The following is an 18,774-nucleotide window of genomic DNA, read 5'->3' as shown; positions in this document are numbered from 1 at the left end:
ACCTTAATCAAGCGTTGTAAAAACAACATGTGCAGGAACATGGAGGAACCAGGGATCGAACCACTAACCTTCCGATCAGTAGGTGACCTGCTCTGTCTCCTGAGCTACAGGCACAGGGTTCAGTGTAGTAATTAAATTACTTTTCCACTGAAAAAGTAGAGTAACTGATTACTGTTCATTTTTATGTATTTTAATTACAGTTACTTACAATGTACTTGTGTTACATTGTAAAATAATTAAACTCGCTGATTATCATTGTTTAATTTCAATAATTTATCTTCTAAAGGTAAAAGTAAACTCTGCCGCTTTAACATCGTTGTAGTGCAGCTGCACGTCATTTTGCGCCAGTTTGCTGCATAGTCGTATTCTAAAGCGGAAGATGTCGGACTCGGCTGAAGCGTGTGGCTGTTTTATGAAATGGACATATTCCCGTCTCTTAACTTTTCTGAAACAAGCAGATTATTACAGTAATATTTAAGCTATGTCCTGGGGAGAAAAAACTATTGGCCACTGTTAATTGCACAAGTAATTTACTGAAGCACCTGACACAAGAGCATAGACGAACACTTCTGAGTGATTCTTGTTCATCATCCATGGATAACACCGCGGCAACTCCTGCTAAGCAGACAAAACCTGATTTTACTTCAGGAGCACAGAAAGCGTCTGAAGGTGAGCTTGAAAAAATAATGTATTTATTATTTAAAGAGTTTAATTTTTATTGTTTGTCCACTCAATGTTTTATAGGGATTTTAAGAAGTATGTAGTTAAATTACTTATTGAGTAATTAAGTTACCTTTCAGACACAGTAATTAGATAAGTATTTTAAATACAATATTGATTAAGTAATTAGTAATTAATTACTTTTTTAAGTAACTTACCCAACACTGTACAGTCACCCGGTAGTAGACATGAGTAAACTCTCGATAGATTTTGGATAAAGTGTACACTCACAAACCTGTCAAACCTGCATTTGAAACGTTAGCTACCATAGCAGTATAGTATTTCAACATGGCATTTAGGTCTTCTAACTAAAATAGGAAAAGTCAGAAGTGCCAGCTTGATGCCGGATCTGGGCCAGACCTGTTTTCTATGTGCTGGGCCACATAAACCAAACCACAATCGGGCCAGATGTGGCATGCCATCACATAAACAGTGCCATCAACGCCAGGAATAGCCCATATCTGGATGACATACCACTTACCATGCCAGAAGTCAGCCAGCAGTGCAGGCAGGGCCAGACCTGTCTGCTATGCGGCAGTGTTTTACAAAATTCCTGATTTGTAAGTATCAAAATAAATGAGCAGAGGGGAGCATAAATTTTGATTACAACTGAGGAAATGAAGGAAAAACAATTGTCGATGTAGAGTTCCTTAATACTGTGAAGACCTAATTCTGACCAATGTGTATACACAGGGTCCATCAAGCCAGGTAAAAAAGAAAGGTTTTGAGTTGTGGGAGCAAAAATGGATAGGTTTTGGAAGGCACAAAGCACCCCTAACTTGCTTTAAGATCCTAAGATTGCCAGGTCTGGCAATGATGGCTCTATTGACCAAAGTGCTTCACAATTAGTTAAGCACATGACAAAACAATAGAAAACAAATACAGATAAATGAGATGAATGTATCACATAAATTCAAAATAAAACATAGCAAACATATATTTGAGGCTAAATATAGTTTATTATTACTACAACACATTAAAACTGATCCAAAGAATAACGCATGCACATCGCTCAGATCCTCTGCAATATCAAAAACACAAAGACTGTGACAAATACACATCATTGATGTCATTTATGGTTAGAACTAAGAGACCTAACACAATGAACGTGATTGATACATCAGATACATACATCATATAAAAGGAATCACCCTCTAAGCTCTTTAAAAAGGAAATGTAAGATTAGTTATGTCTGTGAAGAAAAGTACATTTTTAATTCTGAGTAAGAAAGTCACATACTCAAATTACATGGATTTAAAAAGTTTAAGATACAATGTCTTGAATGGGTTACATAATAACAACAATAATAGTAGTAGTAGTAGTAGTAGTAGTCATCATCACCATCACAATAATAATAATAATAATAATAGTAATAATAATAATTATGGTAATTGTTATTGTTATTTAGGTCTTTTTTTAATTACATAGGATAAATGCAAAATCAGGTGAAGTTGACCAGTATTTTTATTTTATTGACATTTTGTTAACATTGGTCAGTCTTCTGTGTGCACTAAAGGTGTCTCAATTTTTCTTTAGTTTTCTTCAGGATCGCAAAAATAAGATCTGATATGTTGTTCCGTACACAAGAAGGAAATAGAGAGAAATTGAGTTTTTAGTATATGTAAAACGATTCTTTCAGACTTTTTTCTGCCCTATCTTTGTTGATGTTATACCAAGATACTGGGATGTTGACCGGCTCTGCTTCATATTTTTTGGCAAAGTCACTGTTGTATTTTGTGATTACATATTTCCAGTAGCCTGACGCCTCAAGGCTCACATCTGGCTGAATATTCCAGTCTTTATAAATGTCCTTGTATTTTTTATAAGGGTGCCATTGATTGTTTGTATCACTAGAACGAAATTTTTTGTCACTCATCACCAGCGAAGAGCATATGTCAGGGACAGGTGTGTGGCCTTGCATGTATCTATCCAGGCCATGTGGCCTATGCAGTGAAACAAAGTGCTCAGTATGGCCTTTTCCTCCTGCATCACAGGGAGCTTTACAGAATGGACACTGTTTGCCACAACCACTCAATTTCTTGAAAAGCTCATTCTGAGGATTCACATGGAGATGTTGTAGTTTCATTTCAAATGTAGATTCTTTGAACTCATTTCTGAGAGTTTCTGCAATGTTGTTCACAGAAGTTGTGAGCCAGTCAACAAACTGTTCCTTGTCAGCGTTGTTCAGTATCATGAAAGCACCAAGGTCATCCTGGGAAATGATCAGTTTATTACCAAGTTCTTTGCAAATATATTCAACAAAAGCCTTCAAATCATCACTCTCTCTGGTTTTGGCCTTGTTGATGGCAGAATTTATGCTTTCAATACATGAACGTAGATGTCGGTCCTCAAATTCAAAAACTGTCGACTCATTTGAGAAGTGCTCCTTTATTTGTTCAAGTATCCATGTCTTTACATAATTCTCATATGAGCAAATATAACTTAGATAGTTTTGAAAATCCCCCTTGGAGAGCAAATCTAGTAAAATTGAATACTGGAAGAACATTCGTGAGCTGAACTGCTTGAGTTTCCTCATTTCATCAATGATATTAAGACCCAGGGAAAGATAAACAAAGTCTTCAACAGCAGGCTTTAAGCATCGATTTGTGAATTCTTCTGCCTTCTTCTGACACTGGTCTCGTTCATAAAACACATCTTTGAAATCATCACAAAACTTTTCCTTGTCTTTATTCAGACATCTGTTCACAACATTTTCTTCTATGAAATCTTTGTGCATTTTCTGAAACTTTCTGGCTGCAAATCCACAGATGTGCTGTTTTAGAGAAACTTCAAACTCGATGTTTGTCCTAATATCTTGATTGTTTTTTAGCTTCTCATCAATCATCTGGAGAATCTCCTGGATGTAAGTGTCATGGTAATTGTTTTTTCTTTTCACTTGTTCATTCACAAACTCTGAGCAAGTATATATGATGCTGTCAGCCAGATGTTGTGCTGCCATTATTTGATCCTGACCAGTAAAAAACTTTTTGGTTCCATGTTTAAATCTGTTGAACCATCCTTCCGGTGTATATTTGAAAGGCTCTTTTCCACAATCTTCCAGCCTACTTTCCCTTAATAATTCACTTGCAAGGCTTCCTTTATGTTTCAGATTTTCTGTCAGACAGTAGGAAACACAGTATGTGACATTTGAGGCATTTTGTTCAGAGAAAGAGAGCTTTTGTAAAGTTTCCCTCCACATCGTCTCAAACTCTTTGTCCAACTCTGCGTCTGTCATTTGAACATTTGTCTTTCGACATTCATCAATTATTGCACACACTGCTTTTTTAATCTCTTTTCTATGATGGTTTTTTATTTTATAAATTACTGCCATTGCCTGTCTGATTCCTGCCGTTGCTTCAAGCTGATACTTTACACCACTTTCGATTTCAAAACAAAGCAACATTACTTTGACTGAGAATTCCTCTTTGTATCCTTCAACTAGATCCACATGACCCTCCGTTTGCTTGAAATACTGTGTCAGATTTTCTAGAAGCTTTGTCTTCCATGTAGACAGCACTGTGGAGGCTTCACTTTTCAAAGATACGAGAAATTCAGATCTTGTTTCAGAATTTGCTGCAATGGTACAAAAATGTAAAATTTTGGTTTCTGCACTTGTTGCCCAGGTGGACATTTCTTTTCTGAACTCCCACTCCCATTTGTTGAACTCTGTGCAGAGCTTCATGTATGCATCAGCTACGAGGCTGTTTCTGAAGTGGAAGATGAAGTTTTCATTCTTTACTGCATCCGACAGGCTTTTCACCCACTCTTTTAACTCCATGACATTATTAGCAGATGACTCACAGTTTCTCAGTAGTTGGATGATGTTTTTCTTGAGCTCATATACAGCCTCGCTGTATCCTGCATTAACAGGTGCCATTGATGGGTTTCCATTCCAGAGTCCAGGAATGTACCAGTTCCCAGTGTCTGGACTGTACTCCATCACATCAGTGAAGCTCTTGTTCTCCTCTTTCTTTTCCATTTTGGCTGCTGCCTGAGTCATCTCATTTAACTGATCCAGGAGCAGTTCCCTGTCTTGTAAGTTGTTCTCATGGGCTGAAACATCCGACACATTCTGGTGAACAAACTGACATTTAGGCTTTTTGCCCACCTCCTTCATCCTGAGAAAAGCGTGCACAACTATTTGTAGGATGTCCTTCATTTCAGTTAAATTCTCCATTGCAATATTGACAATGGTGACATCACTCAGCCCCACAACAAGTGTTGCAAGTTCATTGTCGTGCTCATAGCTGTTGTCCAGTTGTGCAAGTTCTGTTGACTTTAAGCCCTCAGTGTCAATGATCACCATGAAGTCACAGTTTAGGACGTTTTTTATGTCTTCATTGATTTTGATGAGCAACATAAAGGCACCTCGAGTACATCGACCACTGCTGACTGCAAACTGCACTCCAAACATGGTGTTAAGGAGAGTGGACTTTCCTGTGCTCTGAACTCCAAGAACTGTGACTACTCGTATCTTTCTGTTTGGAGACACCAAGTCACTGAGCTGAGAGAGAACATCACTCACCCATCTGAGAGGGATGTTGGATGCATTTCCATCTACAAGCTCAAGAGGAAATCCATCAAGCAACAACTCTGCACACAGTTTGGGCAGATGCTGCAATTGTTGACGTGATTTGTCTGTTTCTGGAAGAGACAGTGAAGCTTCATAAATCTGACCCATTTCACGGAAGAAGTGTTCAATACCCAGTGAGCTGTTGGAAATTTGTCTGGTTATGCAGTGTATGCATTTTTCTTTATATTTCTCCCTGAGTTCAGACAGTTTTATATGAGGCACATTATTGAGGTTCATTTGCATCCATTTCAGGAAATAAAACCTTTCTGTTCCTGGGCTTGAAATCCCAGTGATGAAGTTTGTCATAGCTGTTGATATCTCATAAGAGTTCTGCTTTTGCCGCAGTTCTTCTTTCTGTTTCTGAATATCTCGTTTGTAATCTTCTACATTTTTAGACCCAACATTTTGAAGTTGAAATTCTTCTTTCTCTAACAAGGTCAGTATTGTCCATATCTGGCCGTGTCGGGGAAGTTGATCTTCTTTGTATGTATGGATGTCTTGAATTTCTGCAGTGATTGCTTCTGCATTTTTCTTTGCAGTCTGGCACTCTGGTGCATCTTCATCAACCAGGATTCCCAATTCATGTGCAACATTCACCATCTTCTCCATTTTCATCTTCTTCTCTGATTTCTCAACCACATTTCTGACTGTTTTCCTCAAATATTTTACAAAGCCTGCATCATCTTTTTGCTTTGCTGTAATAATTATGTTGTTTTTATTCAAGTTCAACTTAGTTGCCAGTTTTCTCAGAGCCTCTAAACTGAAGTGTTTGCTCTCACCGTTACCCACCAAGAAGATCGGTGCTTTGTGATTCTGGCTTTTAAACAGATTAGTCACAAACTCAGACTCAGAATCCAAATGGTCAAAGAAGACAAAAACTGCTGCAGATGTCTGACACAAAAAGGAGTATTGTGTTTCAAATGAAGCAATGTCCCCACGAAGGTTGGCTACAGCCACTGGCTGACTGAAAATATCAATTTTTGTATTTCCACCAGGAAGATACCAAGTAATTTCAGTCAGTCCATTGGAAATTCTTCTTGGACTGTCACCACACTCCATGTTGTGGTGAACAAAGGTGTTGTGGTACTGCTGAGCATTGCTCAGAAGTTTATTGAGAATCTCTGACTTGGACAAGGAGCACTCACCCAGTCTGACAAAAGAGACCATTGGAAGTTCAGAGAGAACAATTCTTTCTTCAATGAAGCCCTTTGACTGTGAAAGAGACTGAGGTCTGTACTTTTTAACAATGTCTCTCATGGCCCACAGCATGAGTGTGCACTGTCCTGTGTCACAATTGGGAAGCAGCAGAGGGACAGAGAACTGACACATGGACATTTTTAGTGCCATTTCCTGCTGTAGAAAACCATCAGAACAGAGAAAGAGAGCAGTGATTATGTCGAGGGGGTTCACCATGTCATCTGTGTTTGGACTGTCAATCATATTATCAAGATCTGTGTCTGCACTCCCTGATTCATCATCACTGTTTGACTCACACTCTGATGTACATTTCACATTTATACAAGTGACATTTAACATCATTAGTTTCTTTAGAAAATGCCATGGAAGGTCTGGTTTACACTTGGCAGGTTCATCAGTGATTGACTTCTTGTTGATCTCAAGTATTCTGCTGAGTGATAGCTTCTCTCTGTAGTACTGCTTCAAGCCCAGTTCTTCCAATAAGCTCTCCAGGTGTTTCACTGTGGATAAAAAGATGTTGTTATTACTGAATAAACTATAGACTTTTTAATATTTTAAAAAAGATCTAAAATAATGCACCTGTACACAATATCACTTAAATAGTATCATGATCTGATCTAATAGGCCCTCGTCGACTACCTTTGTAGTAGACGTTGCTCAAAAGTGGACCGCAGTCCGGGTCGGGACCCACAAGCTGTCCCATGTGGACCCGGACCTACTGTCAAAATAAAAGGTTATTGTTTTCATGTAAGGGAAATCTCCAGTGTTTTATAGCATATTGTGAAGCTCAAGGGGACCACACCTGAAGGGTGAAATTAAAAATTATATAAGTGTATGACTGGGTGACTGCCCCTCAAATCTGCTTTGGCGTTGCATAATCTCCCACTGTGCAGTGGTTCAATAAAGAAAAATCACAAGTATTTATTAAGACCTTTATTTCAGCTGAGAAGCAAAATGATTGGAGAGATCGAGTGAGGACCTCGACAATTTGGTTCTGTGACCCGGATTCTCAGCTGAGGGATTGGATGACAAGCAGTGCAGGAGAGGATGGGATAAGGTGGTTCTAAGAGAAAGATAACCAGCGGCATTCCGGAAACTGGATTGGGAGGCCCGGGGAGTTCAGGACCCCCAAAGTCCCACTAAAGCTGTTTGAGGCTGTGAGAGGGAATTTAAGGCAAAAAAAAAGCACCCTCTCTGAAGTCCCCGGAAAAATTATTAAGCAAGAGAGGGAAATTAGGATAAACAACCTCTCCAAATTACATGTAGAAATTATATAAGGGGTTGGAGGCCCAATTGGAATTAGCTAGAATCCTCCCTAAAGTACCAGAGCTCATACCAGTGCATTGTGTAAACATGTTGATTGAGCAAAGGAGGTTTTTTTTTACTTGACTATTGTGAACTCTGAGAAAAAAAAGAGGAGAAGCGAAGAGTGTGTGTGTGTAAGAAGAGAAGTGAAAAGTGTGTGTGTGTGTGTCTGTATGTGTGTGTGTAAAAGGGGGAGAGAGGACAGAATATAGTGGGTTGTTGGTGAAACAAAAAGAGGAGGAGCCAAAATAAATAAATAAAATAAACGGTGGATAGGTGGTAAAGTAAAAATAAATAAATAAAATTACTGTGAGATTAAAAGGAGATAAGAAGAGTATTTACGGATGGATGGAGAATTTGATCGTGAACTTGATGACAGCGGATGGGGAATAGGAAAAGGGTGGAAATCTCTAGGAGATCAGGTGGAGCTGCTGGATAAGGCGACCAGTGGCGTGTCCAGCGGGTGGCCTGGGGGGGCACAGGCCACCCCCCCCAACCAGACCGGCCACCCCAGGTGCCACCCCGAAGCTAAAACAATAAAATTCAATGAAATATCAAATGTACGATTATGGTTTCACAGTGAAGCTCAGATATCCGAGGGTAAGTGAATGCAGCACAGGCTTCTGCACTATGAGCATCATGTTAGCAAAGGTAGGAGAGCCAAGCACGAAAGAGGCACCGCAGAAAACAACTTTTCGGGGAAAGATTAACAAGTTAACATAGCTGGACTGATATCGGGCATACCGGGCATTTGCCCGGTGGGCTGATGACTTTTTTTTTCTTTTTTTTTTGTAACGGCATGAACAATGAGAAGTTGTGGATTGGCCAGATGCTGGCCGATGTGTAAAAATAAGTCAGTTGTTTGGTGGTGGCTATGGCGAAGCTTCCACAGAGGTCAGCAGGTGGATGAGGGGAGGCAGGAGGAGGAGAGACCCAAGGCAGCCGCCAGTCCGAGTGTCAGGTGAACTGAACTTCAGGTAAGAAGTTATGACCTGCAGTCTATCTGGGTCAGATATAAACCAATTTTAGGTGGAGTTTATTTTCGTTGTGCTAACTTTTTACAGTCAGTTACAATAACTCGTACTGCGTACTAGCTAGCATGACAGAGTTTCTATACAGCTGGGTGCGCGCTAAGTTACTGACGTTGAACTTTATTTTATTCATAAAGTTAGTTAGTAGAGTTGCCAACGGCTCCTTAAAAAATGGAATGGTCCCTCATTCAGAGAAAATATTACACGTTTCGTGTTGAGCTGAGAAGAGACGCAGTTTGTCCCGGACTTTAGCTACAATGAAAAAGACACAAAGCTGGAGTTATTCTGTCTTTACGCTGCACAGCTGCCTCTTTTCTCCCCCCCCCCCCCCCCTACTTCAATCATGAAACTGATCAATAATCAGCTGATCGGCTTTTCTCTCTTATTTGTTTATCATCCAATTTGCGCCAAAAAGAGGAAACCAGCAGATGTCGCGCTAAACAACAGCAGCACGTTTAAGGTTGATCAGCTGTTAGAATTCATTTAATATTAATTTCTAGTATCAGCTGATGTTTGCTGGAGCCACAGCTGTAAAAGCTGCTGGTCATTATGTCGGTTTGGATATGTGGTGAGAGGGAAACATGAAGATAAAACCAGGAGATGTCCTTACTGAATCATCAGAGTTGAACAGGTGATGGAGAAACAGGTTTACCTTTTAGGTGACATGAATGAGTTGAAGGGAAGTTATGAACTGTTTCTGAGAGACAAATAACACCAGGATCCTTTTTTATGTAGCTGACAGCTGGTAACTGTGCAGGGGCGGGTCTAGCAAAGTTTTGCCAGGGGGCCAGGTAGGGCATTAACAGGGAAAGGGGACACAAAGAAATACTTTTCTTTCTTATTCTCATTTAAAATATCTAGCTTTTATTAAATAATTATCTGAAGCTTACAACCAAAGTTTTTATCTGATGTAAAATGTATAGAAATCACACATATAACATCAAAGCAGCTGGAATCCACAACTGTGCGTGTTCATGGAGCTTGCATTTTCACCTGCTGGACATCACTACCTGACAAGTTTAACTGTCTTCAGAACATTGCAGAGGCCTTATTGACAGTTTTTGGCTCTACATATCTGTGTGAGCAGATTTTCTCTCACATGAGTCCTCAGGTAGTCGTCTGAATGCTGGACACTCGGAGACCTGTGTCTCTGAGTGGGAGACCAGAGATCACATTAACATGTGTGTCTCTGTATTAACAAACATGCCATATTGGTCCAGTTTATTTTTATGGAGTTCTTGTTATAAATAAAAAGTGGGGGTTTTTGTTTCAAAATAGCTGATAACTATTCGCTGATAGCTGCCAACATCTGCGAACAAATATAATTCTATAAAGGAGTTCTATATAGTGTGTAACTGTTAATATAGAGCGTTATTATATTTATTGCTAATGCAATCATATGGCACACTGACTTCTGAGGAAATTTTAAATGGCACTCGTCATCAGAAAGGTTGCCTACCCCTGGTATAGTACATTGTTGTGAAGTTTGAAGTCCATCCACTTAAAAAAAATTGTGAGTACAGATAGAGCCACTTAAAATGGCCACCTCATTCCTGACAGGAACTAGACAGATGCGTAATGGATTCCTGACTGATTGCTGGCTGAGCCGTGGCTGTAATGATACCCTCATTGTGACGTGTACAATGCGAACAGGAATGTTCACGCCCCCAAGCAGCATTTATGAAAAACAGAGGTGATATCTCATGTATCCACCAGGGGGGCAGTGCTAATAGAAGTTCCTTCAGGGGTTCTATAAATATAAGAGTTTGTGCACAATTAACAAGCAGAAAACAAAAAGTTATTCTAGCGTTCTGTGATTATTGCTGAATATTTTACTCAACATGAAATGCTCAAATGTCTAATAATGTCTAAAAATGCCTCACTCATTCATGAAGAAGAAAGCTTTCTAACTGTCCTGACTAGTGAAGACTGTCGTTTGTGCAAGACTGCTTTTCCCCCCGAGGTTGGCGGAGCAGTTGAAAAGGCTCCAGAGGTCCCTGTATAAGCTTGTGCACCTGTGACAGACTTTTAAATTACTTTAAAATCTGGTTTTAAAAGTATGCAATACAGAGTTTGCTACTAAAACTGTTGTTAATACAGATGCAAACTTTGTAACATCATATTGAATTTATCACAGAGTGTAAGTTAAAAATATGCAGAAGTCGGCTGAAGTTCTACTTTATGGAATGATCTGACAAGTCAGAACATGCCTGTTTAGTTTACTAATGTCTCAGTCAGATAACCGGTTTTCAGCGCAGAGTTGTGTTCATGAAAATTCCAAAAGCAGAATATCAGTCTTTTCTCATCTTGGGGTAACTGTGAGAGCATGTACTCTCCTTCTTAAAACAAATTCAAGGTTTCAACAGAAATAACACTGAATATCAAGCAGTAAAACGTAAAATTTATGAAATTTATATAACAGTATAGACCGCAATACTTTTGGTAGTCTTCTAATGTCCTGTTTTTAGGAAGGCACCATGAAGATGCTTCTTTTGTTTGCTCACATTGCCAAAAATTCTGCCCAGCCCCCATAAAACACCGCTGATGAGAGTTCCACACCCACACACATCCATCAAGTTAACACTGGTATAACGCACTTTCATTTAGCTTGAAAAGACGTTCCCCTCTACGGTATGAGGACAGGACTGAAAATGATTTAAAAAGTCAAACTGACTCTGAAGTTTTATCCATTTATTTTACATTTAAAAAACTGAAATTTAAGTTTTTGATGGGTGAAGAAGTTTACAACAAAAGTTATCAAAAGAATGTGAAATTTAATTCAGGTTAAATTTCACATATTTATATATTGCCAAATCACAACAGTGGCCTCAATGTGCTTTATATTATAAGACAAAGACTGTACAATAATTCTGAGAAAATCATCTTCAATATGGAACCATCCAAGTCAAGGTTTTGTTTGAAGTAAGTGCCATCTCTTGGTGATACCCTGCAATTGAGTGAAAGGGGTGTGTTTATAGTGGAGGTAGATATGCCCCCAAGGAAGGAGGGGGGATTCTCAGCAGCTGGCTGTCAGAAGTCCACCAGCTGACAGCTTAATGCTAGCCGGCTGACCTGGTTGAAAGCGACAATATTGAGTGGTTGTATCTGTAATATAAGTTTTTAATGATTCACATTGGGTGTGGCCTTGATCTTTACCCTGACCTGATTTTAAACAAAAATAAATCAAGACAAATAAAACAAGCAGAACCATGTAATGGAACCAATTACATGAACTTGCATACAGGTTTTAGAGCAACATATGTTCCTATCCAGACAATGTCTTTTTCAGGGAACATCTTGTATATTTCAGCATGACAATATAAAACTGCATATTGCATTTATAACAACAGTATGTCTTCATAGTAGAAGACTGTGGGAGCTAAACCACTGGGTTGGAGTCCAGACCTTCTACCCCCTAAAAACATTTGGAGCATCACGGAATGAAAAATATCTCAACGAAGAACCAGAGCTGCTGAGCAACACAAATCCTATGTCAGAGAAGAACAGGCCCACATTCCTCTCCTAAGAAATTACAAATTATTTTTTAAATGGTATAGTTTCTCAATTTAAACAGTTGATATGTTTTCTATTGTAAAGAAACTACAAAGTTATGAGATCTGAAAATAATCGTCTGTTTTTATTTACATTTTACACAACATCCAAACTCTTTTTTGGAATTGATGTTAAATTTTACTTTCTTGTGCATGTAAGGGTAACAACAAACTGACCTTTGTTTTCATCCATCATGTTTTCATGAGACTGGCTGGACCTGGCTGTTTTCAGGTTGTTGGGCTCTGGGCTGTTCATATCTGTTGACTCTTGCACTGGTTCTCCCTCTCTTTAAGTGGCGACTATGCTCCCTATAGTGAAAATATTATTATTATTATTATTATTATTATTATTATTATTATTATTTTATGTATAAACCTCACATCATATTGTATGTTTTTGCTGTGGTAATAAAAAGCATAAAGCTGATTTTTACCTCCTCTAACAATCTGGTGACAGTCATCCCTGCAGGTAGAACATGGTGCTGATGGAAGGTCATTTACTTCCTCTTCATAGTTTTTATCGTTGTTTTCCTTTTTACAAATGATGACAAAGTGACACACAAAGTGTGTATATATATATATATATATATATATATATATATATATATATATACAATATCACATTACAACAATATTTATTTTTCATATATTTTACCAACAATGGTTATACAAACTTTGTCCTCACATCTAATCACTACAACAGAAAACAAAATATTTCATGCGTTACAAATTTTTCAGACTCACCTATTCTTAATGTTGCCTTTCACACTGAATGCTTAATTATCCAGGACTAGGGATGGGTATCGAAAACCGGTTTTTGTTGAGAACCGGTTACCACTGTTTCAATTCCTTGGAATCGTTTGCCATTTTTGCAAACGATTCCCTTATCGATTCCAGTCGCCCCGAATGACGTCACCACGTTGCGGAGCGTCGCTTACCTGGCAGGAAACATGGCGGCTCAAACGCTCAAAAGTTTGGTTATACTTTACGAGAACGGATGACAACAGGGCAACTTGCAATACTTGCAAAGTAGATATTTCATTTAAGGAAGGAAACACTACGAATATGCAAAAGCATTTGCTCACAAAACACGCGATAACCTTAATTGAATGTCATGTTTTTAATTCCGCTCCGGACTCGTGAATCTCAACCCAGCAGCAGCGGTAACGTTTGCACGCCCTCTCCCGTTAATGCGGCAGGTAAATAATCAACTAACAGTGCATATTATGTTAGCGCGATCTGCCTCATTACAAAACCTGCCATTACTGTGCGTTTAGGTGACCATGATGAGAGAGACAGAGTCTGCCTCAGATGCTGGTAGTTCTCGCTGCAGTCTACCGGTAGCGTCTCCTTTCAGGCCAGGATAGACGAATGTCACCGAGCAGTGACTAAGTTTGTGGTCAAAGGCTTGCACCCATTTGCCACAGCAGATGCCCCGATTTTCGGTAAGTGAATGTGTTTAATTGTAGGCAGGGACATTACCGGATATTCTTGTGTAATTGCTACTGAATAATTTATGTTATACTTTGTTATTGCTACAGAAGAATATTTATTTTATTATTTTACATTTACAATTTTTTTTTCCTGGGGACCCTGTGACACCCCATTGAAGAGCTGTAGGCTGTGGATCTCTTAAGATCTCACTGTTGGGTTTGTAAGGCCATGTTACTCCTAAATTTCTATCTTGTTCAAAGAGAAGATATAAAACAAAGTTCTAAGCTAATCGAACTTAATGTTCTCCTTTTTTTTAAAAAAGAATCGATAAGAGAATCGATAAGAGAATCGATAAGAGAATCGATAAGAGAATCGATAAAGAATCGAATCGTTAAACAGAATCGAAAATGGAATCGGAATCGTGAAAATCTTATCAATACCCATCCCTATCCAGGACAAACCAAAAACTTTATTCTGTTCATCTGGACATAGCGTTTTCAGTGGGAGAAACATTTCTCTTAGATCACCAGGAGAGAAGAAGAACAACTGCTGTCTCTGTGAAAACCTTTAGTGACCCCTTATGTGTCAGGAGTATTGGAACAGTTAAGATGCAGCTTTTCTAAAAAACGCGTCTCTGTAGCGCCCCAAGGATCGAGTCCCCCGACACAAACAGAATAATATAGTGTACACTGTTAAGTGCCAGGAGGATTGCCAGGATTTATACATCAGGGAAACCAAACCAACTCTGGCAAAGTGGCTGGAACAACACAGGAGAGCTAACTTATCAGGCCAGGACTCAGAATCGAGGAGGGGCATAAGGGTACATTTTTCACCATCTTACAATGCTGTGATTGCAGCCATTCCCCAACTCCCTGTGAATAGTACTCATGGCCATTGAGCAATGGTCTTTGATCAATGAGCAAGGGGCTTTGAACAGTGGTTGTTGATCAATCATCATGACAATTTGCATATTAATGATCAAGGAACTGACCACACAGCCCATTGTTCTTCAGTGGGCTGGTTTCAGTCATTGTTTGTTCAGTCAAGGTTGGGGAAACCTGCAGTCAGCTGAGATTGACTAACCCTTTCGAGAGGCGTTACTCTGTAATTCACTTCACGGTCTAATGTGATGCAGTTTGGCAGTTTTCAAAAATCTTGTCCTTCCTGAAAGACAACATTAAAGCTGGCAGAGGTCCTATCTGCTGAGGACAGAGAGAGACAAAAGAAACTGTGGCTTGATATAGAAAAAACTTGAAAAGAAAACAAAAAACAAAAAGCAAACATATTTCATTGGTGGCAGTGCCTTTGTGAATCTTACTAAATTACTCTCACCATAAACTACAGTGACTACAGACACCTAATTGAGTACTGTACGCAGTGGTAATTTTTGTATTTTTGATAGTCTCTTTAATTTTGTGAAGTGTTGTTAGTGCTTTTTAATAAATATTAGGCTAGATGTACCTTACTAGATTTGATCTTGCTCACTCACTCATAATTCAACAGAATTAATTTACTGACACATGTAGGAATACACACCCAGGTCCGAAAGAATACACATGTTGTTACAGGTTAGAGCCAGTTTAATTAAAGGCAAAGACTTACACAACTATTCTCCGCCCACTTGTCACCAGTAGTTCTAGTTTTAGTCATTACTTTTGGGGTGTGTGTTTAATGTTACCATCACTCTTGCAGTGTTTGTTGTTTTGGGTTTTTTCTGCTTTTTCCCCCTCTATATGTTTCTGTATTTGTTCATAAACATGTTTGAATTGTAATTCTTTTTTGATATGCTTACTTTGCTTACTGTCATTCATATAGCTAAATACTTCAATCTGCAGACAGACAGACACACACACACACACACACAGATTGGGCCATTTTCTTCAGTGCTGAGAATGTGAAAGGGCCCTAATTGGAAGCGGTTGATGTATGCAACTGCCAAATGATGATTAGTTGATGAGTGGGCCACACAGGAACAGAGAGGGATAGAGAAGTTCACTGGGAACTGCAGAGCCGTGAAAGAAGTTCAAAGATAAAGAAAATAAAGCATAACAAGCACAAACACTGACAGCAGTGACTTATCATTGTTTTTAAATACTCGGCTAGCCTTCCACTCGAATAATTTCTCTCTCCTTCTTGGCTTGCTCACAGACTAGCAACAACACAGGCAAGATGAGCCCACAGACCGGTTGTAGCACATTCTTTGTGCATTTGACAGCAGAGCTCAATGTGGGCAGACAGGCCCTTGACTGGAGCAGACAGTGAACACTGTCACTCTGCTCAATCGTGAGAGGAAAATAATATGTTATACATTATGTTCGACCATTAATTTTCTTTAAGGCCTTTAATAGCAAGTAATTAGACTGAACAGCCAAGAAAAATTTAAATGCCCTTCTCGATTTTGCTTGTGGCAGATTTAGCTATCGTGGTGTTTGAACGGGCTGCCTCTATATTTCTTCACTGGTTTCCAACCTACAGACTCAGGAAATTTCTGCTAGCTGCTGCTGAAAAAGGCATGTTAAAGACTAGACCGATGTAGTTTTGTGGATCTAATAGTTACTTTCTGTTTTGATTATCATACACATAACAAAAATGCTACCGAGTAAAGAACAGCATAAAACAACCTACAGTTACAGGAGAGAGCTGTCAATCCAATACTGTCCTCCAATATTTTCCTTGCTTCTGTTCAATTGGTAGTAAAATTGTTGTCGTGTTACTTCTTTCAATCCTCGATGCAGTGTGCTGTGGGGATTTACACCACTCCTTTCATACTGTTACTTTCACTCTTACTTAACCACCCCTTTCACCTCTATTTTTTCTTTTCCCAAAGTATTTAAAACAATATTATATAGCAGCCACTAGAGGGAGTTCTAGGGCAGTTTACAAAACTGTATAATCCAGTGTAATTTATAAAAGGCAGAACGTATGCAACTATGAAATGTTAAGATGTGTATCTTTTTAAATATAGAAATATTACCCTTACAGAAGGCTGCTATGCTTGCTGATAAGTATATATTGGCTCATAAAGTAGTTTTCAGTGACAAGAAACATTCAATTATGAGATAAAACTAGCATTAAAGGTTGTGGGTTTTCAAGTTCAGCCACAAAAGCTGTATCAGTTATTTTATTGGTAGATAAAATCATTGACTGGTATTGCATGAGATAATCTTCATTTACTTATTTTATGTTCCACTTTTTCAGTTGAGGCACCATTTTTTTGATTTTTCTGTTACACAGCTATAACATAGTATCAAAATGGTGTGTTATTCAGATGTGGGGGTGTAGCTAGGAGAGTGAGGCTAAGAGATGTAGAGAAATCTCTGCTGAGGAACCCTAAAATAAGACCCTGCCATGTAAAAACTATAACACACATTGACCCACTTGTACTGATAAGAGCACAAATAGATGTTACTAATGTCTACATGTGGGGCATTTTTTTTGTGTCAATAATATTAAACCTGACCAAGTTACTCCTTTTGCTCGATAGACGAGAAAGGTTAACATTGGATTTAACGGTAGAGGTGCAAGGCAGCTCTGACACACTTGGGCTCCTTGTGTTAATTCTGTTCATTTTCTTAAAGAGATAGTCTATAGCACATTTAAACAACAGAAGCTGACCTTTAACCTGACTTTTGACCAATTTTACTATACAGACAAACACTGTTTGTTTTTTGTTTTTTTTTTTTTGTTTTTTTATGTATTTATTTATGCAAGTTTCAAAATTTTTACACATTCACAAACAGCGGGACAGAGGAACACAGACAATAAAGACAATAACAACAACAAAAAAAATCAAAAACAAAACACAGGAACAAACAAACAAAAAATAGAGCAACAAACCCCACAACAGGGTACACGGCCAGCACTTATTAAGAACAGCAGAGAAGAAGAAAAAAGCAACTGGTAAACATGTCAAACAACTCACAATCCAGTGAGTCCAATCCACAAGATCAAATCCAAAGATCGCTAGGAGGAGCCAATAACAATTATGCAATAACAGATATGGGCAACAGCTCAGAATGAAAGCAGTTAAAACAACGTGGTCAAGACCCAGGGCGTGAACTGTCCTTCTTAATGTGGTCTATAAAGGGCCCCCATATCTTCCTGAACTTCTCCATGGAATCAGACGTAGAGAACCGAATTTCTTCCAGGTATAAACAGGAGACCATCTCCTTGAGCCACCTCTTGAAGCAGGGAGGGGAGGCAGTTTTCCACTCCCCCAGAATCAGATGACAAACACTGTTTTTTAAAAGATTTTGTGATTTAATTCAATTCAGTTTTTTTCAAATGTATTTATATTGCTTCACATCACAACAGTAGTAACCTCAAGTGTCTTGAAACTGTAAGGTAAAGACCCTGCGGTATTAGAGAGAACTCCAACAATCTAATGACCCCCTATGAGCAAGCACTTAGCAACAGTGGGGAGGAAAAACTCAGTTTTAACAGGAAGAAGCCTCATTAGAATCAGGCTCAGGGAGGGGTGGCCATCTGCTTTGACCAGTTATGTTCATCTGCTTTTGATGTTAACGGTTTCTAACTGTTGTTTTTTGTTGCCTTATTAACATGGTAAGAGTCCAATTAACATTATTATACCCCAAATCAGATGTTTATAGCAAAGCAATTAAAGATATTTGGCTCCGAATTAAAATTGTTGTAGCCAACTAAGACAGAATTTCAATTCAGTCTCTTCTGATTTCTAAAGTAGTGGCAGGCCTGAATAAAGTTCCATTTGCATGAAAATATGTTGGTGGAAAAAGTCACCATAGCAAATGTTGTTTTAACCCCAGAGTTTAACAGCGACTTTGTTCTGGTTCTGGCTGGTAAACTTGGTGAACCTTATATTTAAAGCCTCCGATCTTACTGAAGGCTGTAGAATATGAGCCCATAATGAGTTTGTCATCTGTGCACTTTCTACCTCTATTTCTGCATTTAGTGGCTTTAGAAGTTTCACTTGGGTGTAGGGCCA

General features: G+C 38.7%; 2 protein-coding genes across 2 annotated transcripts in view; both read right to left on the bottom strand.

Annotated features, from left to right (window-relative positions):
* LOC146522230 (up-regulator of cell proliferation-like) overlaps positions 1-12,867 on the bottom strand; it is a 239,821-nt gene extending 226,954 nt beyond the window's left edge. The window contains exon 1 of the mRNA XM_085137268.1: positions 12,812-12,867. The gene's annotated coding sequence lies outside the window, so the exon portion shown is untranslated. The remainder of the gene's footprint in view (positions 1-12,811) is intronic.
* Positions 1,643-12,908, bottom strand: LOC146522229 (up-regulator of cell proliferation-like). The gene is made up of 3 exons (XM_085137290.1): positions 12,812-12,908; positions 12,555-12,686; positions 1,643-6,990 (listed from the first exon to the last, which is right to left on the bottom strand). The coding sequence occupies exons 2-3, from the start codon at positions 12,631-12,633 to the stop codon at positions 2,333-2,335; spliced, it is 4,737 nt and encodes a 1,578-aa protein (XP_084993416.1). The 5' UTR covers positions 12,634-12,686; positions 12,812-12,908; the 3' UTR covers positions 1,643-2,332.
* Between the last annotated feature and the right edge of the window lie 5,866 nt (positions 12,909-18,774).

This window comes from Neolamprologus multifasciatus, chromosome 3 (genome assembly GCF_963576455.1).
Source record: "Neolamprologus multifasciatus chromosome 3, fNeoMul1.2, whole genome shotgun sequence".
In the NCBI taxonomy this organism is placed as follows: domain Eukaryota; kingdom Metazoa; phylum Chordata; class Actinopteri; order Cichliformes; family Cichlidae; genus Neolamprologus; species Neolamprologus multifasciatus.
This window is presented reverse-complemented; position numbering and strand designations above follow the sequence as displayed.